This window comes from Benincasa hispida, chromosome 5 (genome assembly GCF_009727055.1).
Source record: "Benincasa hispida cultivar B227 chromosome 5, ASM972705v1, whole genome shotgun sequence".
Lineage (NCBI taxonomy): Eukaryota > Viridiplantae > Streptophyta > Magnoliopsida > Cucurbitales > Cucurbitaceae > Benincasa > Benincasa hispida.
In genome coordinates this window covers 27,342,089-27,362,567 of record NC_052353.1, presented here as the reverse complement: position 1 = coordinate 27,362,567, position 20,479 = coordinate 27,342,089, and the positions used below count along the sequence as shown (strand labels likewise).

The 20,479-nt window shown below is 38.7% G+C and overlaps 1 protein-coding gene across 1 annotated transcript in view; it reads left to right on the top strand.

Annotated features, from left to right (window-relative positions):
- Window positions 1–11,049, top strand: part of LOC120077852 (nucleolar protein 10) — a 25,304-nt gene extending 14,255 nt beyond the window's left edge. The window contains exons 11-16 of the mRNA XM_039031928.1: window positions 7,792–7,962; window positions 8,050–8,208; window positions 8,443–8,535; window positions 9,346–9,525; window positions 9,862–10,058; window positions 10,287–11,049. Coding sequence (XP_038887856.1) covers window positions 7,792–7,962; window positions 8,050–8,208; window positions 8,443–8,535; window positions 9,346–9,525; window positions 9,862–10,058; window positions 10,287–10,680 — 1,194 coding nt within the window. The 3' untranslated portion in view covers window positions 10,681–11,049. The remainder of the gene's footprint in view (window positions 1–7,791; window positions 7,963–8,049; window positions 8,209–8,442; window positions 8,536–9,345; window positions 9,526–9,861; window positions 10,059–10,286) is intronic.
- The last annotated feature ends 9,430 nt before the right edge of the window (window positions 11,050–20,479 follow it).

Here is a 20,479-nt window from a genome sequence, read left to right as displayed (position 1 = left end):
CCTTTCGAGAGGGCTAGTCTCTCCCAAATTCCCACCAAATTCTTCCCACCCCCCTCCAACCCCTCTCCTTCTATTATAACTAAAAATCCCTAACAAACTTCATATCTAATTACTCATTTGCCCCTTCTAATACTTATCCTAACATTTACTAATAATCCTACTATTTCCCAAGACTAGGGGTTTTACATTACTCCGCCCTTCGAAGACCCTTGTCCTCAAGGTGTGCTTACAAAATACAATCACAAAAATTGGGCAACTTCGTCTTCTTCTTCTTCCCCCCCCCCCCCCCCCCCCCCCCCCCCTTTTTTTCTTTTGAGACCAAAACTCAAACCAGCATAGCCTTCTCTCTCAGCCTTGATTATAAATTGGGCTTTGATTTCTTGGCTTGGTTTAAGCCCAACAAACATCCCATGACTCCACTTTCTTCTTTCTTCATTGTGATTCTCTTTTAATGCGCGGGCCCATTATTAGCCATGGGCTAACAGACCCATCTTCACGCCATCTATCCTTGTTTTTGAAGTTGAAGTTTCTTCTATCTTCAGTTTTGGAAAGCCATTGGACTTTAACTATGCGCTTGGATTTGGCCCAATAAGCAGCCAAGGACCCCATAAACTTGCATAATCTTCTTTCTTCTCACAAAGTACGTGGCCCCAACTAACAAGTTGCAAATCTCTGGGCAAATTTCCATGCCAATTTGTATTGGTCTTTAAATTTGAAATTCTTATCTAGTGGGCTAGGCCCATTGATCCACATGCTGGTCCAACCTCATCTGGGCCCATACCCCATCGTCCTTAAAAATAGCAACTAGCTTCAAGTGAATCCAGCCCAAAATAATGCTGCCATCTTTCTGTTCTCTTAGTCTCGAATTGTTTAGTTGATGTATTGGGCCACTTTGTTGCATTTGAGGGCCCATATCGGATGACAGAATAGGCCATATCCCTAACTCCTTTCCTTAACTCTATTTCTTTTTCTTTTTTACTCGTGTTTAACCTTTCTAACCTTTTGTTGTTCTATCATATACCAGAATAAATGGGCCTGTTTACTCAGCCCAAAAAAGCCTTACAAATTCAATGTGGCTTCCTTTTTCAAACGTTGGTCCCACCTCCATAATCGCGTGGGTAAAAGATTCTTCTCCATCTCATCCTTTTTTTTCCTTTTCCCGAGCCTTCTTGTCTGCCCATGGTCTTCTGTCTCCCTCTGCAAATTTCGACCCATCTTTCGTGAAGACTCCCCCACCTCACTTGCTTCTTCGCTGCCACCCGTATTTCGACGATCATCGTTCGTGCATCTACTTGTTAACTTCTGTTGCACAACATCTCCTCTTCCTGAGAATGGTCTCTCTGTTTACATGTCTTTTTCTCGCACCACCGTCACTCGTCCTCTTTCGGCCATATACATTATTTCCATCCTCCTCGCCCACATATTCTCCGTTCTTCGCTTGCCATTTCGTTTATTTAAAGTAAGTGGAAATCAATTAAGTTTATACCCTTGTCGTTTCTTCTGTCCGTACGCCATCAACGTTGGGAAGTTCTTCTTCGACACTTCTTCTTTGTCCACACCCATTCTTGCTGTCGGTAGTGATCTCCTTCGATGGTTTCTTCATGGCTATACCTTTCCGATCCCTTCTCTCGCTTTCTTGGAACTTATATCGTGCTTTTTTAAGAAACTTCATCTTTGACCCTGCTAATTTGTGATGCTTCTTCTTCCACTTGCCCATTTCCTTTTGGTCGTTATGTTTCTCCTTCCTCTATTCATCTTTGCCTTTTGCTTGTTTTCTCCCTGAACGTGCTATCGAATTTTTTCTCTCGAATTCCCTGATCCTTACCTCCTTTTTATTGTTTTGAAATTGTTCCCTTCAACAAGTCTGATCCTATGCTTTTGTTCTAATTTGTCTTTCCTGGTGATATCTCTTTCGTTCCTTCCCTCTTGGTTGTCGATTGACCTCTTCTTGCTTTTTCGGAGGTGTTCTCAGGTACGATCGTCGCCTTCCAGCCACTCTTGAACTCGTCTTAAATAGTTTCCGAACAAGGTTTTCCTTCTCCTATTTGGGTGACTGTCATCCTTCTCTATTTGGGTGACTGTCATCCTTCTCTCTTCTCTTTCTCTATCTCTTTGCAGAGTACTCCTTGATCTTTTGTTGTATTGCCTTCAATTCTTCTTGTATCTCCAACAACCTTGAATCTAGCCTCTGACCACGATCCATAGCGAAACAATTCTCCCAAGAAAGAACGGTTTCTGATACCAATTTGTTAGAAACCCTCCTAACAAAACGGTACTAAAAGAATTAGAAAAACTAAAGGATCAATTATAGAAATATAGTAAAATGTATTGAAATATGCTATAAAACTCACAAACTAACAAAATAAACCCTACCTTTCGAGAAGGCTAGTCTCTCCCAAATTCCCATGGAAATTTCCCACCAAATCTTCACACCCCCCTCCAACCTCTCTCCTTATTATAACTAAAAATCCCTAACAAACTCATATCTAATTACTCATTTGCCCCTTCTAATACTTATCCTAACATTTACTAATAATCCTACTATTCCCAAGACTAGGGATCTTATAGAAACCCCCTCCCACAATACTAAACCAAAAGAGCCCTCAATTGTTAAATCATAAGAAGGCTATTTAAAAAGAAATTTAGTGTAATTTGTTGTATTCACAAAGAGACTATGCTAAACAAAGAGCCCAAAAAAATCAAGAATTAAAAAACTAAAGCAAAATATATGTCCAAAATTAAAACTTAAACATAGCAATCCTAAACTTAATTAAGGCTACTTACTCATTCTTACCTAACATCATCTTTAAAAGTTTAGTTCTGAATCAAGCTCAACCAAGTAGCTCATATTCTTGCTGCTTTGGTGTTCGATAAGTTTACTTGTCATCTGTACATTTTTTACCCTAGGTAGATGGTGTTTCTTCAATTAGAACTCTATGTAGTACAAAATTCATCACATGCATAAATTGGGAATTGGATATTTGTTGTTGTTGCTTTATATTGGGTGAGTATTCAACATTACATGTGCTTGAGGTATTATATTTGAATTGTTTAATTAAAATAATCTAGCTCTCTGTCTCTTCTCTGTCTCTCTGCCTGGGGGTTCTGGTTTCTGTTCCCCTTCTTTCTTCTTTTAACTGTTTAATTATTACAACTTCATGATTCATTTTCCCATTAATCTTTTGATTAAATAGAATTTAGTTTTTTGAAATCCCATCTTTCAATTATACAAATTTTTTTTATGTTTTAGGAGAAAGGAATGACCAGAATCGAGCGCACACTTGGACCAATAAATTGATACATGTGTATTTCAAAAGACAGTGGAGATTGATGTTACTAGCTTTGAATTCTAGTCAAATACCTTCTTACTTCTGCCGCGCTGGGACCTGCACCAAAGTGGTGTTCCTTAATTTTGGAGATTTAACGGTGAGCTTTTTGAACATTATATCTCTTTGTCTATTTTTGTTTGGGATCTTTGGATTTGTAATACTAACAATTTCTCTCTCTTAATATGTAGGAAGGAGTTGGAGGAGAATGCACAAACAACCAATATAATGATGATTTCAAGTTCTTATCGAAAGAAGAACTGAGAGGCTGAATTGACCAAACCTGAATTGGGACAAATCTGCTAAAGAGTTAACCTTCATGGTTTCTTTATTGATTATCGCCTGTATATAAAAGGTAATGTTAATGTTCTGTTTTGTAGCATAGCCCTGTTTAAATTTCGGTGGTCTGTTTAGGTTTACATTTATGGTTGTTGTACTAGCTTTTAGTTGTATATTAACATGAGAAATGTTTGCTTAATTTTGGACGTATTACTGGGTAACACAATTTCGGTATTGCTTAGAAAAAAATTTACCAATCACATCGAAGTGCTGACTAGTTATTTTTTGTTATGGTATGCATGTAACTTGCAAGGCAAAATTGCTAGTGGATCCTTTTGCATATGATGCTAATAGAAACAAAGGAAAAAGAGAAACGACACGAGGAGCGTGCCAACCGAATTTACGGTAAGCTACCCATCCCCAAAAGAAAAACTTCGATATTCGATTCCCAAGTTTATGAAATCAGTTTTTTTATATTTCTTGTATGTTTCCATGATGCTAATTTTATTTATCATAAGAAAGGAACTCTGGGGATAAGATATCGATATGTAGGATTCAATTATTGTTGGTCATTGACAACACATTGGAGAATGGCTGCTTCTAAATCATTGGACCTCATGTGTACACTTCTCTGTTTCACTTGTCATAACTTTTTCATTATTATCAAACATTTTCCTTTTAAGAAATGAAATTTTGGGCCTAAGCAATTTTTTGCAAATGGACTTGGCAATTGGTGTTAATAAGAAAACAAAATAGTAATTACCAAAGGATTTATTGGCTGCCTTTAATGCACAACAACCTAGCGTTGTATTTACTCTGTGAGTAACATGGTACTTGAGAGAGAGTTATATGCAATATTTCACCTTCTCTAAGAAGTTAATCAAATTTTAAAGCCAATCATTGTGCAATTCTTCTCATAATTAACCATAATCTTCTCCCAATGATCATCATGGAGCGGTAGAGCTTATGGTCCAAGCTTCAAATTCTGACTACAGAACTTATTCAGAAGGAGCAATGACTCCTCATTCTAGAAGCTCGTCCTCTTCGGCCATATACATTATTTCCATCCTCCTCGCCCACATATTCTCCGTTCTTCGCTTGCCATTTCGTTTATTAAAGTAAGTGAAATCAATTAAGTTTATACCTTGTCGTTTCTCTGTCCGTACGCCATCACGTTGGGAAGTTCTTCTTCGACACTTCTTCTTTGTCCACACCCATTCTTGCTGTCGGTAGTGATCTCCTTCGATGGTTTCTTCATGGCTATACCTTTCCGATCCCTTCTCTCGCTTTTCTTGGAACTTATATCGGTGCTTTTTAAGAAACTTCATCTTTGACCCTGCTAATTTGTGATGCTTCTTCTTCCACTTGCCCATTTTCCTTTTGGTCGTTATGTTTCTCCTTCCTCTATTCATCTTTGCCTTTTGCTTCGTTTTCTCCCTGAACGTGCTATCGAATTTGTTCTCTCGAATTCCCTGATCCTTACCTCCTTTTTTATTGTTTTGAAATTGTTCCCTTCCAACAAGTCTGATCTTAGGTCTCTGTTCTGATTTTGTCCTGTCTCTTATACACATCTAGATGTGTATAAGAGACAGCCATAAACTTGCATAATCTTCTTTCTTCTCACAAAGTACGTGGCCCCAACTAACAAGTTGCAAATCTCTGGGCAAATTTCCATGCCATTTGTATTGGTCTTTAAATTTGAAATTCTTATCTAGTGGGCTAGGCCCATGATCCACATGCTGGTCCATCCTCATCTGGGCCCATACCCCATCGTCCTTAAAAATAGCAACTAGCTTCAAGTGAATCCAGCCCAAAATAATGCTGCCACCTTTTCTGTTCTCTAGTCTCGAATTGTTTAGTTGATGTATTGGGCCACTTTGTTGCATTTGAGGCCCATATCGGATGACAGAATAGGCCATATCCCTAACTCCTTTCCTTAACTCTATTTCTTTTTCTTTTTTACTCGTGTTTAACCTTTCTAACCTTTTGTTGTTCTTCATATACCAGAATAAATGGGCCTGTTTACTCAGCCCAAAAAGCCTTACAAATTCAATGTGGCTTCCTTTTTCAAACGTTGGTCCCACCCTCCAAATCGCGTGGGTAAAAGATTCTTCTTCCATCTCATCTTTTTTTCCTTTTCCCGAGCCTTCTTGTGCCCATGGTCTTCTGTCTCCCTCTGCAAATTTCGACCCATCTTCGTGAAGACTCCCCCCACCTCACTTGCTTCTTCGCTGCCACCCGTATTTCGACGATCATCGTTCGTGCATCTACTTGTTAACTTCTGTTGCACAACATCTCCTCTTCCTGAGAATGGTCTCTCTGTTTACATGTCTTTTCTCGCACCACCGTCACTCGTCCTTCTTCGGCCATATACATTATTTCCATCCTCCTCGCCCACATATTCTCCGTTCTTCGCTTGCCATTTCTTTATTAAAGTAAGTGAAAATCAATTAAGTTTAACCTTGTCGTTTCTCTGTCCGTACGCCATCAACGTTGGGAAGTTCTTCTTCGACACTTCTTCTTTGTCCACACCCATTCTTGCTGTCGGTAGTGATCTCCTTTCGATGGTTTCTTCATGGCTATACCTTTCCGATCCCTTCTCTCGCTTTTCTTGGAACTTATATCGGTGCTTTTTTAAAAACTTCATCTTTGACCCTGCTAATTTGTGATGCTTCTTCTTCCACTTGCCCATTTCCTTTTGGTCGTTATGTTTCTCCTTCCTCATTTCATCTTTGCCTTTTGCTTCGTTTCTCCCTGAACGTGCTATCGAATTTTTCTCTCGAATTCCCTGATCCTTACCTCCTTTTTTATTGTTTTTAAATTTTCCCTTCCAACAAGTCTGATCCTATGCTTTTGTTCTAATTTTGTCTTTCCTGGTGATAAATCCTTTCTTCCTTCCCTCTTGGTTTGTCGATTGACTCTTCCTTGCTTTTTCGGAGGTGTTCTCAGGTACGATCGTCGCCTTCCAGCCACTCTTTGAACTCGTCTTAATAGTTTCCGAACAAGGTTTTCCTTCTCTATTTGGGTGACTGTCATCCTTCTCTATTTGGGTGACTGTCATCCTTCTCTCTTCTCTTTCTCTATCTCTTTGCAGAGACTCCTTGATCTTTTGTTGTATTGCCTTCAATTCTTCTTGTATCTCCAACAACCTTGAATCTAGCCTCTGACCACGATCCATAGCGAAACAATTCTCCCAAGAAAGAACGGTTCTGATACCAATTTGTTAGAAACCCTCCTAACAAAAACGGTACTAAAAGATATAGAAAAACTAAAGGACAATTCAATTATAGAAATATAGTAAAAATGTATTGAAATATGCTATAAACTCACAAACTAACAAAATAAACCCTAGCCTTTCGAGAGGGCTAGTCTCTCCCAAATTCCCATGGAAATTCCCACCAAATTCTTCACACCCCCCTCCAACCTCTCTCCTTATATTTATAACTAAAATCCCTAACAAACTTCATATCTAATTACTCATTTGCCCCTTCTAATACTTATCCTAACATTTACTAATAATCCTACTATTCCCAAGACTAGGGATCTTATAGAAACCCCCTCCCACAATACTAAACCAAAAGAGCCCTCCAATTGTTAAAAATCATAAGAAGGCTATAAAAAGAATTTAGTGTAATTTGTGTATCACCAAGAGACTATGCTAAACAAGAGCCCAAAAAGAATCAGAATTAAAACTAAAGCAAAATATCATGTCAAAATTAAAACTTAACCATAGCAATCCTAAAACTTAATTTAAGGCTACTTACTCATTCTTACCTAACATCATCTTTAAAAGTTTAGTCTGATCAGCTCAAACCAAGTAGCTCATATTCTTGCTGCTTGGTGTTCGATAAGTTTCTTGTCATCTGTACAATTTTTACCCTAGGTAGATGGTGTTTCTTCAATTAGAACTAGTAGTACAAATTCAGTCGATGCATAAATGGAATTGGGATATTGTTGTTGTGCTTTATATTGGTGAGTATTCAACATTACATGTGCTGAGGATTATATTGAATTGTTAATTAAAATAATCTAGCTCTCTGTCTCTCTCTGTCTCTCTGCCTGTCTGTCTGTCTCTCTCTTTTAACTGTTTAATTATACAACTTCATGATTCATTTCCCATTATCTTTTGATTAATAGAATTTAGTTTTTGAAATCCACTTTCAATTATACAAATATTATGTTTTAGGGAGAAGGAATGACCAGTATCGAGCCCACACTTGGACCAATAAATGATACATGTGTATTCAAAGACAGTGGATTGATGTTACTAGCTTTGAATTCTAGTCAAATACCTTCTTACTTTCTGCCGGCGCTGGGACCTGCACCAAAGTGGTGTTCTTATTTGGAGAATTTAACGGTGAGCTTTTGAACATTATTCTCTTTTGTCTATTTTTGTTTGGGATCTTGGATTTGTAATACTAACAATTTCTCTCTCTTAATGTAGGAGGAGTTGGAGGAGAATGCACAAACAACAATATATGATGATTTCAAGTTCTTAACGAAAGAAGAACTTGAGAGGCTGAATTTGACAAACCTGATTGGGACAAATCTGCTAAGAGCTTACCTTCATGGTTTCTTTATTGATTATCGCCTGTATAAAAAGGTAATGTTAATGTTCTGTTTGTAGCATAGCCTGTTTAAATTTTCGGTGGTCTGTTTAGGTTTACATTTATGGTTGTGTACTAGGCTTTTAGTTGTATATACATGAGAAATGTTGCTTAATTTTGGAGTATTACTGGGTAACCAAATTTCGGTATGCTTAGAAAAAAAATTGTACCAATCACATCGAAGTGCTGAGCTAGTTATTTTTTGTTATGGTATGCATGTAACTTTGCAGGCAAAATTGCTAGTGGATCCTTTTGCATATGATGCTTACATAGAACAAAGGAAAAAGGAGAAACTAGACGAGGAGCGTGCCAACCGAATTACGGTAAGCTACCCATCCCCCAAAAAGAAAAACTTCGATATTCGATTACCCAAGTTTATGATCAGTTTGTTTATATTCTTGTATGTTTCCATGATGCTAATTTTATTAATCATAAGAAAGGAACTCTGGGATAAGATATCGATATGTAGGATTTCAATTGTTGGTATGACAACACATTTGGAGAATGCTGCTTCTAAATTTCATTTGGACCTCATGTGTACACTTCTCTGTTTCACTTGTCATAACTTTTCATTATTATCAACATTTTCCTTTTAAGAAATTGAAATTTGGCCTAAGAATTTTTTGCAAATAGGACTTGCAATTGGTGTTAATAAGAAACAAATAGTAATTACCAAAGGATTTATTGGCTGCCTTTAATGCACAACAACCTAGCGTTGTATTTACTCTGTGAGTAACATGGTACTTGAGAGAGAGTTATACTGCAATATTCACCTTCTCTAAGAAGTAATCAAATTTTAAACCAATCATTGTGCAAATTCTCTCATAATTAACCATAATCTTCTCCCAATGATCATCATGAGCGGTAGAGCTATGTCCAAGACTTCAAATTCTACTACAGAACTTATTCAAGAAAGAGCATGACTCCTCATCTAGAAGAATTTCAATATATGAACAGACAACACTTCTGTTATTACCATTAAATAGTGACATTCACTCCTTGGGTTGTCTAGCTTTCTTTGGGACTTCATTGCTTTTTATTTCATGCATCCTTATTTAGTTTGTCGTTTGTATGTATATATACTTTTCATCAAACTATACCACTTATATTTTTTATCTACTTCTTTTCTCTAGGTGAAAAGGAAATTACCCAAAGTCAACAGGCGCCTTGCAAATCAAATCCTTGAAGAGGAAGAAGCTGAAACGGAAAAGAAGGAAGATGTCAATCAGATCAAGAAGGCATCAAAGAAGAAGAAAGGGCTCAATAGCGAAATTTTTGAAGATGAACGTTTTGCGAATATGTTTAAAAATGAGGTATGACTGGATTTTCAGATGCTCCTTTGTCATTTTTTTCTCCACGTTTCTATTACTTATTTGCAATCCATCTCAACAACTCTTGCAAATAAAATTGGAGGATAAAAATTCAAGTTTTCATCTACAAGAAATCTCAACTCTCAAGTATAGATCAAATTACACATGCAAATGTCTACTGGTGAAATGAGGATCTTTGCAGACGTTTCTTAACAAAACAAATGTCAAGAAAAAGGAACTTTTGATGTGGGGCGTTCACTTGAGTTTCACTCTCTTTGGTTTGTGTTAGATCATGTTATAGCTTTTGTTGATCTAATGTTGGATTATATTATGCTACAGAACTTTGAGATCGATGAGCATTCACAAGAGTATCTTGCACTGCATCCAATGGCTTCTACAAAGCAGCCATCTTTTGTGGAAGAGCATTTTCAACCTGTCTTGGAGGACAGTGATCAAAACTTAAGTAATTCTGAGGCCTCATCAGATTCTGAAGATGAACCCAGCAACGATAAACATACGAAGGCACGAGTTCCAAAGTGAGTTTTTTTTTAACTCATAATTATTTTGTATAGTTCTTTTTTTTTCTTAGGGGAGTCGGGAGTTTTCTGATCTTCGAGCCTATTAAAAGAAAGCTGTATGGTTGAATTTAGGGTCCCATCAAGGGAAAGAAATACGCACTAATTAGTATGAATTCTATGTGCTAAATATTGGGATCCTTGGAGAGGTAAAGCGTCTTTGATAATTTAATTGATGTCATTGTGTAGATTGTATGAGGTCAAGGACGAAAGGCATGCCGAGGCGTTCTGGAACCGTGTATCACTAGCCAAGGAGGACAGACTCACTATGGAGGAGAAGATTGCTGCTATTGGAGACAATAAGCAAGATTCTGGAATTCTAGACGAAGTTAAATTGGGTCCAGGAGGGTCACGAGAGATTTCCTTTAAGCCAAGAAGCTCAGCCAGGTATAAGGAAGACGATGATGATGATGAAGGCCCACGTAAGAAGAATTGGAGGAGCTTTGAATTTTCGGGTCCAAATGCCAATAAATCAGGTTCTCGAGGTCAAATGAGACCGGGAAAAAGCCGAGGTGGAAATAGCAGAGGTGGTAATAGCAGAGGTAGAGGTGGAAATAGCAGAGGTAGAAGAGGCCGCCGGTGAATGCTTACGTTCGTTCACACTGTTGTATCCTACGAAGAAAAATATATATCATTGAGTTGCAGCTTGAGGCATGAGTTTAGCTTTGTGCTTTGCCTTCTCTACCGAAAATGAACTTGAGGAATGCTCAATGATAATAGCGAAGCGCAAACGTTGCAAGGCCAGAGCGTAGAGTTCATCTAATCCCTTGAGAAGATTTTAGAAAACTGTAACATTTGATATGTTATAGTTATAATATTGTTTCACTTTAAAGAGAGGTTGTCAATGTCATTGTTATTATTAGCGAGACACAAGATGCGAAATAGAAGAATCCATTTGAAAGAATATGATCATATTACAAAAGTATATGAAAAATTTTTGTTTACAATGTGATTTATAGCAATGAGTTTTGCTCGAGTATCAATTAGTCATTGTTGTATTCATCATGTTCTTTTGATTCTCGAGGATATGTGAGTATTACTTATTATTAGAGTTTCGGGGGTAAGATTAGTCTGATATTGGTAAGGAGTATTGTGAGTATTTAGCTAGTGGTGTGTATTGGTTATAAATACGACGAGTTAGATACCTTAAAACTGAGATAATTTTGGTGAGAGTTTTCATTGAGCCCTTTCCAAAGACTAGTATATTGTAAATTCACTTGATATTGCAATATATTTCTATGCTTGTGTTCTTCGTATTCTTTTTGGTTTTCTTGTTAGGTGGTATCTTAATAGATCATTGACCTAATTGTTAGTGATTATCCTACCGTACATTGGAAGGTCATAGTTATTAATAATGGAGTGTGTATTGTACTATCTAAAGAAGGTTTGTCGAATGAACTTAATTTAGAGTATATATATATATATATTTAAAAAATATAAATATATATTAAATTTAGCGGTTTGAGAAAGTAGCTACAAAGAATGTTTTTTTTCTTAAAAATTTTTGGTGGAGAATTTCAATATATGTATTTTTTTTTAAAGTTTTTTTGGTAGGTTTGAATTTATGGTATTTTTTAAATACCATAAATACCTCACCCCTAAATTTAAAATACGACAATGTCCTCATTGCCAAAATTAATTAAAATAAGTCATGAACTGCGTTGTAAAGAGAGTTTGAAAGAAAGCTAGCAAACTCCTAACTTCTAGAAATATTTCATGAGGTGACTGTCTTAAGATTTAAGTTGACTCTAGTATAGACGAAAGAGGTAGAAGCATATTTTTCATCATTGAAATCATACTTGGTAAAGAAACAACATGCGGTAAGCGACTAAATTTATCTACTTGGAAAATGATTGCGGTAATCAGGGAGGATGTGGTGATAAAACTTTGAAAAATAATATGCAATGTGATAGTGCAAAATTTGAAATAAAGATAAGGAAGAGTACACCCAAATTTTGCGTTGTCGCCCGCATTGAGTATTGATGCATCCATCCTTGCGGCGATCTTTGCTTCTGTGGATTACGGTGATGGAATCAGATTATTTGCTTCTTCTTGTAGTATCTCCACAATCCTGTGCCTTAATCCTTGTAAATAGACAAAAAGAGGGTCAAATGATTTCAAAACAAAACAACAATTTTTTTTTTTTAGAGATTAAAATAAGTAAAATACAGATAGTAGTAACGTGACGAAGAGTTAAATGTTCAATAGTTGAGTAAGGGATAGTCTGGGTTTTTCAACTTTGCGGAGGCTGTTTCTGGCTGAAAATCTCCTCCGCAATATGCTTTGATCTGTTGTCCATTAACTCTAAATGTTCGACTGCCATCCTCGATGATTAGTTCCACTGCACCATGTGGAAATACTTCTTTGATGATGAAGGGATCGGACGAGCGTGATTTTAATTTTCCTGGGAAGAGCCGCAATCTTGAATTTAAGAGTAAGACCTTCTGCCCGATTTGGAGGATTCTAGCACATATGCGTTTATCATGCCGGCGCTTGGTGCACTCTTTATAAATCTTCGCATTCTCATATGTGTTGATCCTCCATTCTTCTAGCTCAACCAACTGCAGTTTTCACGCTTCTCCTGCTTTCTTTAAATCGAAATTTGACTGCCCACAATGCTTTATACTCCAATTCCAAAGGTAGATGACACGTCTTGCCAAATACCAACGCATAGGGAGACATACCTATTGGTGTTTTAAATGTGGTCTAGTATGCCCATAATGCATCATCAAGCTTCATTGCCCAATCCTTTCGCGAAGGTTTTACTACCTTCTCAAGTATCAATTTAATTTCACGATTGGACACTTCAGCCTGACCATTTGTTTGTGGGTTGTATGCGGTGGCCACCTTGTGGAGGATATTGTACTTACGCATCAGATCCCTTATATTATGGTTGACAAAGTGTGATCCTTCATCACTTTTGATGGCACAGGGAGTGCCAAAACGAGTGCAAATATTTTTCTTGAGGAACTGGAAGACTACCGCCATATCACTTGCAGCGCATTCAATTGCCTCTACCCACTTGGAAACCTAATCGATAGCCAATAAGATAATGCTTGCCATGCGAAGGAGGTAATGGTCCCATGAAATCAATCCCCCAGATGTCAAATAATTCCAGTTCCAAGATAGTGTTCATTGGCATTGCGTTCTTCCATGAAATGCTACTGGTGCATTGACACCGATCACATTTCATTGCATAGTTAGCAGCATCCTTAAATAATGAAGGCCAAAAGAATCCACTGCAAAACTTTAGCTGTAGTACATTGTCCTCCAAAGTGCCCTCCATATGACGAATTGTGGCACTATGACAATATGCGTTGTTGAGCAGCGTTTGGTATGCATAATCGAATGATTTGGTCGACACCTCTTTTATATAGATTCGGCTCATCCCAATAATAATGCTTGCATTCATGCTTGAGCTTTTTCTGTTGATGTTATGTGTAATCTTCAGGAAATTGTTCATAAACCAAATAATTAACGATGTCCGCATACTAGGGCAATTCTTCTATGTGGAAAAACTGCTCGTTCGGAAACGCGACACTCACTTCAGATTCATTGCGGTCAACCTCGAGATTTTCCAGTCTGGACAAGTGATCCGCGACTTGATTCTCTGTCCTCTTCCGATCAATTATTTCGATATCAAATTCTTGAAGAAGGAGAACCCATCTGATCAACCTCAGCTTCGCGTTCTTCTTTGTCATCAAATATTTGACTGCCGAGTGATGAGTGTGAATGAGTAACTTGGTTCCCAATAGATATGCCCGAAATTTTTCCTACGCAAAAATCACAGCTAGGAGTTCTTTTTCAGTGGTGGTATAATTGACTTGAGTAGGGTTCAGAGTTCTACTCGCATATGCGATGGGGTGCAAAATGATTTTCTTCTTTTGCGCTAATGCAGCTCCCATCGCGTACCCGAATGCGTCGTACATGATCTCGAATGGCAGTGTCCAATCCAGCGCAAACAAGACGGGCGCGGTAATCAACGCATCTTTTAAAACTCGGAATGCGTTGAGGCAATTGTTTTCAAATTCAAACTTCTTGTCTGCCTCTAACAACGCACTCAGTGGTCGTGCAATCTTAAAAAGTCTTTAACGAATCATTTATAGAATTTAACATGTCCCAAGAAGCTTCGCATAACCTTCACGCTAGTTGGAGGTGGAAGCTTTTCAATTGCGTCGATCTTTGCTTTGTCCACCTCCAACCCTTCTCGGGAGACTTTGTGTCCCAACACTATACCCTCTTTCACCATAAAGTGACATTTTTTCTAGTTGAGCACCAGGTTTGTCTCTTCACATCTTTTTCAGAATTTTCTCCAAATTGGCCAAGCAGACTTCATAAGTGTTCCCATAAATGGAGAAGTCATCCATAAATATTTCCACTGAGTCCTCGAGATAATCTGAAAAGATCGCCATCATGCACCTTTGGAACGTGCTTGGCACATTGCAGAGGCCAAACGGCATGCGGCGAAAAGCGAATGTCCCATATGGGTAGGTGAATGTGGTCTTGTCTTGGTCTTCAGAAGCTATATGATTTGATTGTACCCGACATATCCATCCAAAAAGCAATAAAAGTCATACCCTGCTAATCTGTCTAGCATTTGATCAATGAATGGTAGAGGGAAGTGATCTTTCTTTGTGGCCGCATTCAATTTGCGGTAGTCCATGAAGATGTGCCATCCAGTGATGGTTCTTTGCGGTATTAATCCATTGTTCTCATTGAAGACTACCGTCATTCCTCCCTTCTTCGGCATACATTGCACGGGACTAACCTACATGCTATCTGCAATGGGATAGATAATGCCCGCATCCAGCCACTTGATAATCTCCTTTTTGACGACCTCCTTAATTGTAGGGTTAAGTATGCATTGATTTTCAATAGTTGCTTTGTGGTAGTCCTCAAGACAAATGTGGTGCATACAGTACGCGGGGCTAATTCCTCTGATATCAGCGAGCGTCCAGCCAATTGCTCGCACATGTTTTTTGAGAATGCCCATCAACGCATTCTCTTGATTTGCGTTGAGCGTAGAGGAAATAATCACTGGCAGCTTCTCATCCTGCCCCAGAAATGCGTACTTCAAATGTGTTGGTAGGGTTTTTGGTTCAAGGGTTGGTGGTTCCACGAGATTGCGTTATTTTTCTTTCTTCTTTTGGCTTTTCTTCATGCGTTGTGATCAATCCTTCTTCTTTGTTTTTTTTTTTTGCTACGATCGCATTGGCGGCAGCTACAGATGCATTGGCATCCTCTTCTTCACACTCTTCATCAGACTTTTCTTCTTCAATCAAATTCAGGTCATCATCATAATCTTGCAGGTCTTCCTCATCAGGAAATTTCATGGCACGAATTATATTAAACTTAAGCTTCTGTCCATTTATGCTCAAAGTGATTTATCCCTTGTGCACATCAATTTGAGCACGCTCGTTGATAGGAAAGGTCGCCCAAAAATGATGGGCACATCTTTGTCGGCCTCATAGTCTAGGATGATGAAGTCAGCTGGCAAAATAAATTTATCAATCGTGATCAACACATCTTTACCTTACCTTCTAGATGAACCAGAGATCTATCTGCCAATTGGAGAGTCATGGAGGTGGGCACAAGTTGCCCTACATTTAATTGTCAAAAGATTGACAGCGACATCAAATTTATGCTAGCTCCCAAGTCACACAGGGTTGCCCAATATAGAGTCCTCCTATGGAGCAAGGAATAGTGAAGCTCCCAGGGTCGCTTATCTTCGGTGGGATAATAGATTTGGAACTTTGCGTTAATGCCACCGTGGCAAATTTTTCAGCGCCTCTTTTCTTAGTTACCATGTTCTTCAGAAACTTGGCATAGGCAGGCATTTCCTCAATCGCTTCACTGAAAGGAATGTTAACATGTAATTGCTTTAACATAGATAAGAAGAGTTGGTACTATACCTCTTCGTTTTTCTTCTTTCTTAACCTCTGAGGGAAAGGTGGTAACTGGACTTTCACGGTTCCTGTTTCATTTGACTTTGAGGTCGACGCAACCTCAGGTTCCACTGCTTCATTCTCTCTTTCTTCTTCTTGCGTTATCGCAATCTCGGGCTTAGTTACGATGGAAGTTGTTATACACTGATCCTTCTTTTCTCCCTCCATAGTCTTTCCACTGCGCAATGTCACAACCTGATATTGCTCCTTACTTGATCCCCCTAGGTTGCGTGGAAGCTCAGTTGAACTTGGCAACGCCCCTTGCGGTCGACTCTTCAGCTCATTCGCAATCTGGCCCATTTGCAATTCAAGGTTGCGGATGGACATAGCCTAACTTTGAAGCACTGTCTCGTTTTTTTTTCTATATAATGCTTCAATAGGCTCTCTAGAAAAGAATATTGCATCGGTTGTTGCGAGCTGCTTGCTTGGTTGCTCTACTAACCTTTGTTGCGTTGGAAGAATCCTGGTGGTCCTTCTTTTTGCGCCACAGATTGAAAATTTTGTTGGTGATTCTTCCAAGCAAAATTGGGGTGGTTTCTCCACCTGGGGTTGTAAGTGTTTGAAAAGGGATTATTCTTTACAAAATATACAGATTGTGGATTTTGCAGTCAATCTTCCATCGCATGCCCATCACCGCAAGTCATACACTTTGCGGTGTTTTGACTGATTGCGTTGATTTTCCCACCTTGCGGTGTTGGGTTGCTGATCGCCATTCCTTAAATCAAATTCATCATTGCGGTCATTTGGTTTTGTAACGAAATAACGACACCGTTATTTGCGTCAGAATATTTGAGTCTTAATCTCTGGTCACTCTCCCTTCAGTCTTCATGGTTCTTGGAGATGCGGTCCAGAATATTCTTTGCCTCCTCGTAAGTTTTGTCAAGCAGATCACCAGCGGCTGCCGCATTAGCAGCGGTCTGCGAAGCGGAATTCAAACCGTAATAGAAAATTTCCATTTGAAGACAGTCTGGTAGCCCATTATACGAATAATCTCGGATCAACCTTTTAAACCTCGTCCAGGCATCGCTAAGCGATTCATCCATATCTTATTCAAAATTTATAATAAGCTTTCTTCGTCTTGCGTTCTCGGTAGGTGGAAAATACTTTTTCATGAATTTCTCCACTACCTGCTCCTAAGAAGTAATCTCTCCTAGTTCGAGTGAATAAGCCTATTTCCTGGCCTGATCACAGAGAGAAAATGGGAACAACGTTAGTTGAACTTCTTCAACAGAGATGTTCAAGAACACAAAAGTATTGCAGATTTCAATAAAACTTCGGAGGTGGTCTTGCGGATCCTCGCCATGCCTTCCTTTGAATTGACATGCAGTCTGGATCATATGCAGCATCACTGGTTTCATCTTGAATCTACTTGCATCAAGGACAGGCCTTATGATTCCTAGAGAAATCATAGAGGTTTGGCGATGATAGTCCCTAATGGGCCTATTGTGATCGTTTGCCAGCAGAATCGGATTCACCATGACATTATTTTCATTTGGTGCTCCTCCTCCAAGCTGCTCCGCCATCTCTTCCTTATTGGATTTTGATTGCTGTTGGCGGTCTCGTAGTCTCCTTCAAAATGTTCTCTCAATCTTCGAGTCGTAGTTCGCCAGAGATCGAGAGTTCTGCAAAAAAATCACAAAAATTATCGTTAACAACTATTTTGTCGAAGCCCTCGACAATGGTGCCAAAAACTTAATGCGTTATTTTTATGAATGAAAATATGGATGATATGCATTGTTGGGTTGCATTGATGCACTCAAGTTTCCCCAGCGGAATTCAAGTGTAAATTCCTCTGAGTTTCCTGATAAATCCAGGGTCGAACATAGGGACTTGTGAAAATAGTTGCGTTGGTGATTTTTATGAAAACTTGTGGTAACTAGTTAAATGAACAAATCGTTGGGTTTGTGTTTGCATTGATGAAAATAAATAACGAATGCAGCCGAGTTTGAAAAAAGTTGGTAAACGGGAAATACGATGAATATGTGGTGAACGGGTTGAGAAAAGTATCAACTAACACTCCCTAGAATGCATCCATGCCTTGCGATCATGCAACATGCATATAATAGTAAACCACCTCTCGGCGTGAATGCTACAACTTCTAAGGCTAGAACGTATGCGATAAATATGCAATAAGTCTACAGGGTTTACACATAAACCTCTATCTCTATTTATGCGATGACAACATGACATTCACACAAATATGCGTCCACATAATATCACTCCCATTCCTAGGATGCATGCGATGCAAGTTGACAAACAGAGCTTATCTCTAAGTCCCTATCTCTTGTTTATGAAAACCTAATCTTGCTCTTTCGAGTTCAGATTCTAACCTAGCTCTCTCAAGTCATTAGGTTATTTCTTTAGATTCTCTCTCAAGTAATTCTTAAAGGATATTTTTGCACAGCATAAAACAAGACAAATACACGCAATGAACTTCCTAGGTCATGTTAGCTTAGTTCTTCTCAACCCATTCAACTTGTTTAACTACTCATGCGTATTAAGAGATGAACAGATGTAGAAGTAGAACTTCCATTGAATAGATATGAGATGAAATACAAGATAACAATGCAAGTATAGTAAAGAGCCTGGTAGCAATTTCTTGCTGCCAGGCGCTTACACTATTCTACTCGTGCTCTAAAGATATTCTCGCTCTCGCGAGAATCGGCCCGCTCTCTGCTCTTACGCCCCAAGGTTCTCTCTCGAGTTTCCCTGGGCGATCTCCGGCACCACCATTCTTCTCTTGCTCCACCGTAAAATGGAAAAGAAAACTATGAACAGAAGCACTAGTGAACTTGTAACGTGATGAAGTAATCGCCTACTTAACCCTTTCTCTAAAGAATGCACTTGGTATTTATAGGGCATCAAAGGTGAAAGGCGGCTTCTCTCTCCCAGTTGTACAGATGAGACAGCTTTAATTCCTGACTGATACGCCGGATAATTGTCACCAATAAAGCTGGATGTACTTTATGACCATTATCGACTGTCAACTTAATTTGGATCCGACGCCGTTAGCTTTCTGTCTCATCAATCTTAATTGTCCTTTCACCCGGATGCATCCACTGTGTTGCACTGACCAATTTGCGGTGATTCTTCTTAAGCGAATGTTTGCGAGCACGATCAACGCAAAGTCTTGCGGTGAAGTTGCGCTCGACCAATGTATTCCTATGATCGCAATTTTTGCATTGCGTTAACGCATTTTCTGCACAAAAATGTAAAGATCAACTATTCTAATGCGTTGGACGCATGCGACCACAATATTATAGAATTTATGCTTAATGGACGCAATTTAACATATTTCATCAATGCAATCCAACATTGTTTAAGAAGTTAGTTCCATGATAACGTGCATTTCTGCCCGTTATCAACAACCCAAAGGATTCATAGCCCAAGGTCAAGAGCAAAAGGTTGCAAACTGAATCGGTCCATTTATTGGCTGAAACAGGTGTTTCGATCTTGGAATATACGGTTTGATACTGTGATCAAGTTGTATGGCTTTGACCAAAACGTTGAAGAACCTTGTGTCTACAAGAAGATCATCAACACTTCAGTAGTCTTCTTAGTGTTGTACGTAGACGATATACTACTCATTGGGAATGATGTAGGTCTACTAACTGCAGTTAAGAACTAGCTAGCGACCCAATTCCAAATGAAAGATTTGGGAAAGGCTCAGTTTGTTCTTGGTATACAGATCTTTCGGGATCGTAAGAACAAAGTGCTAGCACTGTCTCAAGCATTGTACATTGACAAGATGCTACTCAAGTACTCGATGCAGGACTCTAAGAGGGGCCTACTACCGTTCAGGCATGGGTCACTTTGTCTAAGGACATGTGTCCTAAGACGCCTCAAGAGGTTGAGGAGATGAGATGGGTCCCATATGCGTCTACCGTTGGCAGTTTGATGTACATGATGCTCTGTACTCATCCATTTTGTTACCCTAAAGTCTCGTGTCCTGTAGTTTGTAAACAGTTTGTAAAAACGCTTTTGTTGTATAATATATGATATTTTACTTCACATTTGTTTTTGCTCAGTTGCATTTTTTATTTGCTTTACTATAAACACATTAAACATAAAATCCCTGGTTATCTGTATGTAACTTAAGCATGTATGTGGTGACATACAAGTGGATCATGTCTTGAGTGATAACCAAAATGGTATGTAGTATATGGATATAGGAGGGAAACTTATCCTGGTAACACTACGGATGTGGCCCGCTTTGTAGAATGGTCACAAATATTGTGACTTATCACAGATGGTATGATCCTAATCATTTGTGTTAGAGACATGTGGGCAGGGGCATCCTATACAAAGAGTTTGTATAAGACCTGACTATGAAGTGTTAACGTCTCGTTATATAACACCATTCATGATAGAGACTTCACTTCACTAGGATGACCATAGGTAACATGACCTCAATCATGAGTGAGTTGGAAACTCCTG